General features: G+C 35.8%; 1 protein-coding gene across 3 annotated transcripts; it reads right to left on the bottom strand.

The window, feature by feature from the left end:
• Positions 1 to 329: 329 nt before the first annotated feature.
• Positions 330 to 10,082, bottom strand: LOC113849468 (oxysterol-binding protein-related protein 2A-like). Of its 3 annotated transcripts, none has more exons than XM_027479392.1 (11): positions 9,377 to 10,082; positions 7,177 to 7,536; positions 5,825 to 5,921; positions 4,444 to 4,886; positions 3,994 to 4,149; positions 3,379 to 3,546; positions 3,089 to 3,229; positions 2,083 to 2,310; positions 1,853 to 1,966; positions 1,038 to 1,228; positions 330 to 883 (listed from the first exon to the last, which is right to left on the bottom strand). In XM_027479392.1, exons 1-10 carry the CDS (start codon positions 9,791 to 9,793, stop codon positions 1,049 to 1,051), a joined length of 2,304 nt encoding a protein of 767 aa, XP_027335193.1. In that variant the 5' UTR covers positions 9,794 to 10,082; the 3' UTR covers positions 330 to 883; positions 1,038 to 1,048. The 3 variants fall into 3 exon arrangements, 2 of the variants coding, with proteins under 2 accessions (XP_027335193.1, XP_027335195.1); XM_027479394.1 differs by lacking the exon at positions 9,377 to 10,082 and adding an exon at positions 7,963 to 8,048; XR_003502095.1 differs by lacking the exon at positions 330 to 883 and having other exon boundaries at positions 1,194 to 1,228; positions 1,853 to 2,003.

Raw genomic sequence — 10,082 nt, 5'->3', positions numbered from 1 at the left:
TCAAGCTATAAACGTGATTTAGCTAATTGGATCACAAATAATTAAAATGATGAATTCATTATACTTCCCCTCAACAAACAGTGAATTTCTTTAGCTATCCCCTTCTCCATCATCGGATTTATGGACTGCGTTTAGCTCTCCTTCGACCAGAAAAAATAACAGTTAAAATCGAACGTTTTTTCTCAGAAGTACCCTTGCACACGTACAAAAAATTTCGATACTGTAGCTTTCTCTCTCACCTGTATGACAAATGTGTTGTAAACTTCGATAGAGGTAACACATCTCAATTTATTAATTAGAAAATGCAAATAAATATGAAATAAATCGACAGCCTTTGGGCCAAGTCAGTAGCGCTATATCAGAATCAAGGGAGAGAATCTTACATAAGCTAATAACCCAAATAATTACATACTATCAAAACTTACGAAAAAAAAAAGGATTGACAATCTAGACAACCTAATCTAGGAACTGTTGCTAAGCTGAAATCTTTGCTCACATATATGCTCTCATCTAGATGAAGTATCAGCCTCAACTTGATATTCTTGGTGGACCACAGCTCTCTGGGGAGCTGCGTACGTGCAATGCGTGGTCCATTAGGTTAAGAAAGTTATAACTTCACCACCCGCAGGCGACTGAAATCATTTAAATTCATAAAACACCTTTCAGATAAAATCGTTTCAAGTTATTTATGTTATTCCTTGTTTTTTGTTGATGATGAAGTAACACAAGGGCAATCCACAAACCTGCCCAAGCAGAAATAAAGAGCCACATTTTCGTAGGTTCCATAGTCTACTCTCCCTTCGATTCAATAAAACAAGTCACCGCCATGCAAGAAGGTTCAAGATAAACCCTCACCAGACTAAATTGCATTCATTTTCATTATCTGCAACACAGCAACCGTATTAGCATGTCATTACCATAGGATCGCTATCCGGTGAACTTGCGCATGAAGACCTAAGATTATGTCCCTCACACGCAGGGTACAAGTTGTTTAGATAGATGTATCAAACATGCTTTGGAACATACATAAACGTTACCTGAACTAAAATTAAGATGCACCTGAAGGATCAAAATTGCCTTCAGGAAATTCACCAAATATATTTGGGCATCCATCCCATCTTCCCAAAGCTCTCGCTTCCCAATACCCGCCAATATATCGAAATGTTCCGTTTCCATCTTCTCTGTGGAACCACCTAGGCTGCCATCCATTTTCTTGTATTTTCCTTGACTGTATGACATTATCAAAATGTAAGTCAACGAAATTAAAAGACTCGGGTCGTGACCATCAGTTATCGTTAAAATAGTAGAACTTATTTTTACTTAAGTAGTAAAATCTACAAAAATTAATAAAATTTGTTAAATATACGTGTACAAAAGCTATCATTACAAGTACAGATGAATCAGAATATACAAGAAAGTAAAAATTAGTTTGACACTAACCGTAACCGTAGGTTAAAAGAGCTCCACACAAATGTCACAAATTCACAATTTGCTTATATAGAGACATGAAAAAGGGTATGTATAAATGTAGCTGAGAATTAAACTGTGAATTTCAAATTTCAAATAAAAGCAGTAGTAAAATTACTAATTGGAACCTTAGGAATGCTTAGAAAAGAAAAATGATACACATACATACCACAGACAAACACAACCACGTATTCCTAAAGAGAGCGTACACAATCATAAAACAAGTGCCTTCAAACAAAGTAATACAAATAAATATTAAGTTAATTAGCTTATAACAGTTGAGAAATTCACTAGTACCTGGTCAAACAAATCCAAATACAATGGGAGGTAAAAGAAAAGATAGAATGCACGTTTCTCGAAGAAACTATGAAAGTTTCAAACATACCATTCTTTGCCTCTTCTCCAACCTTTGTTTCTCCATATTAGCCTTCTCGTATTCCCCATTCTCTAGGTGCCGCTGATCTGGTCTCAGCCTGGAATCCGTGGGTGGAAGCTTCTCCTTTAATCCGTGATCAAATACCCGGGATCAGAAAAGGCTATAACAAAGAATTAGAGATGCATAAGAAGAGAAAGGAAATCGCGCATCGAATATTTTGATTTAATACATCATTATACCTGTAGTCCCGAAGTAAGCTCGTTCAGCGTGATAGCAAATGATGTCAAATTGTATCGGGTGAGATTAAGTGGTGGCTTAGTCCTTTTCCACAACAAGGTTGCATCTGACGAAGTGAAATCTTTAGGCTTCACATTCACCTCACCACTAACATAATACATGCTGTCATCCCACTTGCCAAATAATGAGGCAACTTTTTTTCCCTTTACATCTTCAACAAAGCCATGCACCTAATTAGACATACCCCACATCTTAATGAACAAATAGTTAGGTAAAAAAGGACATATAAATAAGGTTCCTACAGATATTTGGAGTGGGGCTACATGCGGGCAACAGACTCAAATAAAATTAAAAACGCAGGTTAACCAACCTAAACTAAAGGATTGGGTTAGTAAATGAACTAGAAATCTATAAAACACGGATTATGACATGGACACTACGACACTAAACACGTGTATATTTAATTTCCTATAATATTGAGACATTACCTTTTATCGGAAATGTTCGGTCACTTCACAATTTTAGTTCCTTCAGTTTAATATACGCATGATTTTGTTCCTTTTAATATTTTCTTTTATCTAAAATACTCATTCTATTATTACAAAAAATTATCATCGAATCAATTAAATTATTTTAAACATTTTCCTCAAAATATGTCAATCCAAACACTAAATTTCAACCCAAAAAATACTAAATTTTAAACCTTAATCTAACATCTTAAAACTTCTTCAAATCTTATCAAAATTTCATAAACTAAATTTTTTCATAATTTCAGAGAATAAAATAATTGATATATATTGTTTGAGGAATCTAACATCTTCAAACTTCTTCAAATCTTATCAAAATTTCATAAACTAATTTTTTTCATAATTTCAGAGAATAAAATAATTGATATATATTGTTTGAGGAGTTTTTTTTTCACAATTTAAGAATTGAAATCGACAAGTATTTATAATTTCAGAGACTAAAATTACATTTTACTCCTAAATACTAATAGAACACCCATACCTGGTGAGGATTTCGGTCAAGAATCGTTTGTTCTTTGAACTTGAGTGTGCAAGAATATTGGCGATTACCACGGATGTCCATGCTCCCATGATGATCACAATATATTTTGCCAAGGATAAGATTATAAATTGTAGTCGTGACCTGCAGGAGAAACAAAAACGATTGTAACAATAATGTAAAATTATATATAATATATCACAATATGAAACTAGAAAGCCAAATCACTAGCACTAGGCACTAGTAGGCAGTATACATATTCCATGTTAACAGAGTCATACTACGATTTACACCTTACTCCACTGAAATATTTCACCATCATCAAACTCTAGGGTCAAAACTCCCACTGGATCAAGCTGAATTGACCTTCCCCAAAACTTTGAACGAATGTTGCTGTCAGCCCAAAACTTCCACCCTCTACCTTCACAGTGGCACGCAACCACAGTTGGATGGTGACTCACCTGTTTCATATACAATCAGTTGTGAGAGAAAGCATCAAATATTGGCAGGTTAATTGACTTACTTGCACATTGTGCGCAAAGTTGAGCGTAAGGTAAGACTACCATCGTTGGGACCAAAATAATTTAAGCAATTTTAGCTCAATACCAGAATGACATAACAAAGTCATTGTTCAGTTATCACAGTTAGAACATCCTCTTTACTTTCGTCCCATTTTCAATATCAGTTAACAAGTTACTTAACATTCTGCCTTTTTTTTTTCCAAGTTAGCAACTGAAAAATGTCTTGTATGAAAGTAAATTTATCATTTATGAGGTAAAGGATGAGTTATAGATACTCAAACCAAAAATTACAAAAGAAGCCATTCAGAGTACCACTTCTTAGCGCAAGTCAAATACGCTGCCGCATAAAAGCCTATAACTCATTATGAAAAATCACAAGTAACAAACCTTCTCAGAAAAGAAGCGAATTCCTTTGTCAGGATAATCAGCTTCGTAAGTTTCCCCTAGCAAAGGATTAAAGGGTTTACAATGACGACCTTCGGACGATGCATATCCAGAAACGGCAAAGGCAGCAACATTCAGCGCCCGAAGGAGACTGTTTCCCTGAAAATAAAATTCAACGAGTTAAATAAGCCACATTCAGTGGCATTAAATAATGTCACCTTTCATGTAAACTGAGGGATAGCTAAATAAAAATTTATTAAATGTTGACAAATGATTTTACCAGTCTTCCCCTTACGAAATTTCTTGAATTCATTTGAGAAGAGACCAGTAAATATAGAGAGAGAAAATGCATCGGTTGACAACGAGGCAATGGTCAAATCTAGTTTGAAATATGTTTTGTTTATGCTACAACCTAAGAGAATAGCACAATAAAGAGCTAGACGAATATCTTACTGATTTTCCATACTCATAAGCTCTATCCAGAAGATAAGAGTACTCCAAGTCCTCAAAACACTTCTGAAGAGATGATATTGGTTCATTAAAGTATACAGGAAGACAAACTCGTGTAAGATCTTTGCCCACATTGTCTTTGATAATTGACCAAAGGCTAACGCCCTTCTCTTTCTCAACAGGATTTGGAAGCTTTTTTCGCCTTGCTATCTGAGGGTACCCATAATCATTGATCGTCTTCTCAACAAGGCTATTCTCCAAATCAATGCATTGTGTGTTAGCTTCCCCAGACATGTTCAGAGTATCCAAAGGTCTTGCTGAGCCACACCAAAAACCCGGTTCTGTAAAATACTCTTTAGTGTCATAAAACGAGATTTCATCTTCATCTGACACTTCCTCCATCTCCTGTTTCTCGATATCATCAGATGATTCAGTTGTACTGCATTCTGAAAATCAAAAAGTATATGCGATAAGATAATACTACATACTGAAAGGATGGGATCATAAATATCAATTATCAAAAGTTGTAGACAGGTTCATTGCAAACAAATTTACCCAAGGATACACTTCTGCATTCTTGTGAAACATAGCATGCTTTTGAAGGTTTTTTTCATGTTTAAATGAATCAAAATTTGAAACCACTGTGTTCACAGGTTCATACATTAATCGCCTTACAAATAAACGAGAGTTTCACAGAAGAGATGAACAAGTATAGGGGTGTGAACTAGATCAATATTAATTTAATTTCTCTATCATAATCATGGGTTAAGGGCATTGAATACACCATTTTAAATGCTTTCAATTACTTACAAAAGCAAACACTATACGGTCTTTGTATTCCCAATATCATAGAGTTTTTTTTCTAATAAAAACTTTCTATTTTAATTCCCTTAACCTATTCACTTGGTGCATAAGATAAAAAATTCAAAACTAACATAACCAAAACAGACAACAATGACAAATTAAGTAATCATTGCCCATGAAGTAAAACTTTAAACATAAAAATTTCATGCCGATTCAAATTTAAAAGATTGATAAAATGTTAAAGAATCAATTCTGTAGAGGTTTAGAGACAATAAAAAGAAGAAATAAATACTAGCAAATTACTCGAGGCAGATTTCAAACTGTACAGCTTACAAAAATAGAAAAATACAGATTCATGTCAATGATGATTAGCAGAATACTTTCCATAATTCAAAGAATTTGTAAGCAATACGATGTCAGCAATATTCTTCATGTTCATATGAGACAGAACTATAGGCCCCTAAGATCACTATTGAGACACAACAAAGATTCTGAAATCTGAATATTAGCACATGGTTGTTAGTTGTTACATCAAATAAGAAAAATACAACGAGAATAATGTGTGACATCTAAGTAATACCACTATATTTTCCACGTCCTAGACTTGAAAACTCATTCTTTGTTAATTGGTATTCGCCAACATGCAAGGCAGAGGCCTCAGGTTCAATATTAGCAGCCTGTTCATGATCAATAATAAAAAGCTAGTTTAGCAAGTCACATACAAAGTAACAAAAGCTTGCACATCTAGAAACTAAATACATGCGAACGAGTAGAAAAGATAGTTGAATCCATATATAAAGCAAGCAAGGAAGAGGAATCATTATGAGGGGGATGGCAAATGGTGTCTATTAAGTGTACCATGATTTATGATATTTTTCAAGTTGGGAGGGGGGGAGAGGAGGGAGAGGATCAGTAAACAATTGATACCATCCAACAAAGTCACCAGTGACCACCAATTGAAAAACCAACAGATCAGCCAAAATACATGACCAAATAAACCAAACATATCAAGTGATGTAACATATGTAATTAGACCTTGTTCTAGTTTGAACCAAAACAACAATACCACTCCAGTTAGAATTGCACCAAAACATTAATAGCTTATCTCATCATATGAAGCTGGAGCCACACATATCTTAAGCAAGTATATGACAACGGGTTTTACAAACTCAGAAGTACAACAATAATTAATTTAATAATGCATTAATACTTTACATTCAAAACAATAATCAGCAGTACAGAAAGAAAAAAAAAATACATCAGTAATTTTACAGAATATAAATCAAATGAAAAGCTGAAACTCAATCTAAAAACTGGAAGGTAGAGTTATGGGTATTTGACAAGACCAAACCAAATATAAGCAAACAGCATTTTATATATTAATAGAATCATGACAAATTCATTCCATATAAGATAATCGGTAGGAAAACAAATCAAGTTATTAGTCAAATTAGTTTTAAAACTAATTTGAAGAAAGGTTAAAGTATAAGTATATAGCAACTTTTAAAACAGTTAAAGCTAAAGCACTAGAAGAAAAATGTCTTACTTATTTTGAAGAAAAAGGAATGTGGAATGACACAAAGCCTGTGTCTGACAAGAATCTTTTAGGATATTACGCAAGTAATTTCGGTGAATGTTTTTGTCAAGTAAGCTCAGTACTAATCGACCCAACTACCCAAGTCCTCACCACCATATAAATTTTTTTTTAAAAAAAAGTACTTTAGCAAACAAATAACTTAGACTCGTTTAATTGTATTATAATTCATAACTTAAAGAATCTCCATGTGCTATTTCTACCAAACTTGAGATGGATAGTGTGAGGAGTAAACTAATACACAGCAGTTTTTTTCATAAGCTTTCAAAATAAAGCAAACACAAGAAATTGTCGGAAGGATTCTACAGGTAAAGCATACACACGGGTAATTAAATTACCTCCAGCTGCCTTATTGTATCAAGTAAATTGGATCGCTCATGACATAGGATCTGAAATTGCTCTTGTAATTCGGAGAACTCAGCGAGCATGATTTGCTCGCACTCCTTGACAAGGCTCTCACTGCTACCCTCTTCAACCAAGCGTTTCTTAAGCCTCTCGGTTGATACAGATATATGATTTGGTGCGAGGGAGAGATGATCACTAAGTGGTCGAAGAGGATTCAAGCCACGGGTTGACACCAAAGCTTGAATCCACGCCACACGGTCTTTCCTCGAATCAGTTCTCAGATGGAGAGTCTTCGTTGCTGTGAATATATAGAACCGCCTGTCGTCTGATTTGCTCTCTCTAAATGACGAGATCTGCTTAACATCATTCAGATAACATAACCTTAAAATTCAAATCTACAAAGAAGCACCATCATTATAACCAACTTAGTTTTCTATTTAAAAATTAATAGATAGGATTAATAACAGAAACCGTAAAACACTAATGACGTAAGACAAATTGAGATTTTTAACTTCTTTATTCATAAGACGATGTTTAGAGTAGAGTTGATCACTGCAGCTATTATCAACTGCCAGAAGAGTGAGAAGATTATTATTATACATGTCCCCGTGAGAAACACAAGTGGGGAAGAGAGCCCACCTTGAGAAAACATATATTAAGTTTATACAGAAAAGCTTGAAAATGAAATTACCTCACCCAGCTATCATGGAATGATGCTACTATCACTAGGCTAGAATGATTCCAGATAGAAGGTAATTATGTAAAAAAACAAAACTTACTGTCTCCAACATCCTTTTGTTTTGCCCTTTTATCCAGGGAGAAGAAGAGTGGCTCTTGAATGTTGACTTTAAACAGTAGGAGCACACATCTTAAAGGGAAAAAAAAAAGTTAAATATATAATATATCGGACTGGACGATACCCCACCACCTTGGTGGCAAGTCCCACGTATATATATATTTCTGTTGACAAAGACAAAAGAGGGGCCTTTCCATATGTTTTCACTTTTACATTTTCTAATCTCACTATATATATATATATATATATATATATATATATATATATATAAAGCTAGTAATAACTGAAAATGGTTTCCCCCCCTCTTAAAAGTAACGTCGAGGCATTTCAATTTACAAAGAAGCTTTCATACACACCACACTCACCTGGTAGAATCACACAGAATCCGAGATCCCTAATTACACCTATCTTTAGATCACCGCACCGTCAATATTTGTTTTTTCTGTGCTCTAGAATGTAACGCCTTCAAGTTGAGAAGGGAAAACAAAAGAAACAACAAAATATGGAGAAACAATCCTAGAAAAGGGGTTGCGTATTAGTAGTGATTTTTAGCTTTGGTTAAGAGAAAAGGTTGGGATTTGCAGAAGAATGGAAAAGTGGGATAAGGAGTGGAGGGAGAATAGTGTGAGGAAGAAGCAATTCCAATTCCGACCAATGCGGATGAAGAGAAGGCACAGAGAGAGGTGACGTGACCGCAAGTAAATGCATAGGGTTAACGCGTAGGCTATCCCTACCCTCCACGGCCACCTGTTGATGTGACCCACTATACATTAACAACCAGTTAAAACTGTAATAAAACAGAAATTAAAAAGTTGGGAATTTTGAAATGGAAATCACGAAGCCCTTATGAGAGAGAGAAAAGAAACACAAGGGGAATGGTAGAAACCCGCGGTTTACTACATTACTACTCGGGCATCAAAGCCACTTTCCTTCAGATTTTCTTCCACCCCCTTTTTACACTGCCAGAAGAACAATCCAAGTCTGAATCGCGTTGATAATTTTCAGGGCCGGAAATCAATGAAATCCTTCCATCGCCTTCGTGATTATACAGTAGTAAAAAAATAATTTAAAAACAAAAAGTGCATAGTGCATAGTGAATATTTTTTTTATTAAAAATTTAAAAAAAAAATATTGCCTCTACAGGAAAGTTGCAGTGAGGTAGCGCCAAAACCGTGAACACGACACTGCCAAAGCGAGAGCAAGACCTGACCCACACTATAACGGGTGATTCAGATCGACACCACCACCACCACCACCAAAGATAAACCTTCGTAAATTTCCATAATCATAACCGAAACGAATCATTTAACCAATAAATAAATTAATAATACAAGTTGAAGAATCATATGCGTGGTAAGTTTTTTTCCTGTTTTTTGTTTTTTTCTTTTGTTTGTTACCTTGAGATGGACGACGGCGGATGATGAGGAAGACGAAGGAGGTTTGTGATTCTTCCGGCGCATGGTGGTGGCGGCGTCTCTGGCGAGGCGAGTGGCGGTGACTTCTCCGATGAGGCGAACTTCGTCAACGGGAGAGAGAAGATTGAGGTTTTCCGGCCACCGGATCTTGGCATAAGAGAGGACGCCATTGCGGAGGAGGAACCACCGGGATCTCCATCCCTTGCCGTAATTGGTCCACTTGTAGAGCACGCCAGCGACCGAAGCCTCTGATCCCCGGCGCGCAATGCCGTCAGATCCACCCGCCGGAAGACTCCTGGTTCTGGACAGCGCCGCGGCATCTGGCTCCGGCGAGTCGCTCCCGATCCCGGGACTTTCGAGAGAGATACAGCACAACGGGTGCATTTCCTTGACTCGCATTTTCACTAGCCAAAACCTCTCTTTTTCTTTTTCTCAGTTCTTATTTTACTTCTTCATTGGAACAGAAGCTGCATTTGAAAATGGAACTAAGTGAATGGCTTTAGGGTTCTTCAAAAGAAGAAGAAGAAGAAGAAGAAAAGCGTAGGCTGGAGTGATGAGAAGCTCTGAAACTTAGAAAGAAACAGATCGAAGCAGGAGGATTAATTAATAACAATGGGAGTGGAATGAGGAAGATGCATTGATTAAATATACGAAAATTACTACTTTATTGAAAGTAAATAAATATAAA

Source organism: Abrus precatorius, unplaced genomic scaffold (assembly GCF_003935025.1).
Source record: "Abrus precatorius isolate BTA unplaced genomic scaffold, Abrus_2018 Scaffold9, whole genome shotgun sequence".
In the NCBI taxonomy this organism is placed as follows: Eukaryota; Viridiplantae; Streptophyta; class Magnoliopsida; order Fabales; family Fabaceae; genus Abrus; species Abrus precatorius.
This window is presented reverse-complemented; position numbering and strand designations above follow the sequence as displayed.

Bases quoted from the DNA above. Each gene is read 5' to 3' on its own strand.
- LOC113849468 (XM_027479392.1), bottom strand. From the start codon at position 9,793: ATGCGAGTCAAGGAAATGCACCCGTTGTGCTGTATCTCTCTCGAAAGT. The intron at 7,537-9,376 runs GTAACAAACAAA...GATGTTAAGCAG, and splicing joins CCGCCGTCGTCCATCTCAAG to ATCTCGTCATTTAGAGAGAG. The intron at 1,229-1,852 runs GTATGTTTGAAA...AATGTCATACAG, and splicing joins TGGAGAAGAGGCAAAGAATG to TCAAGGAAAATACAAGAAAA.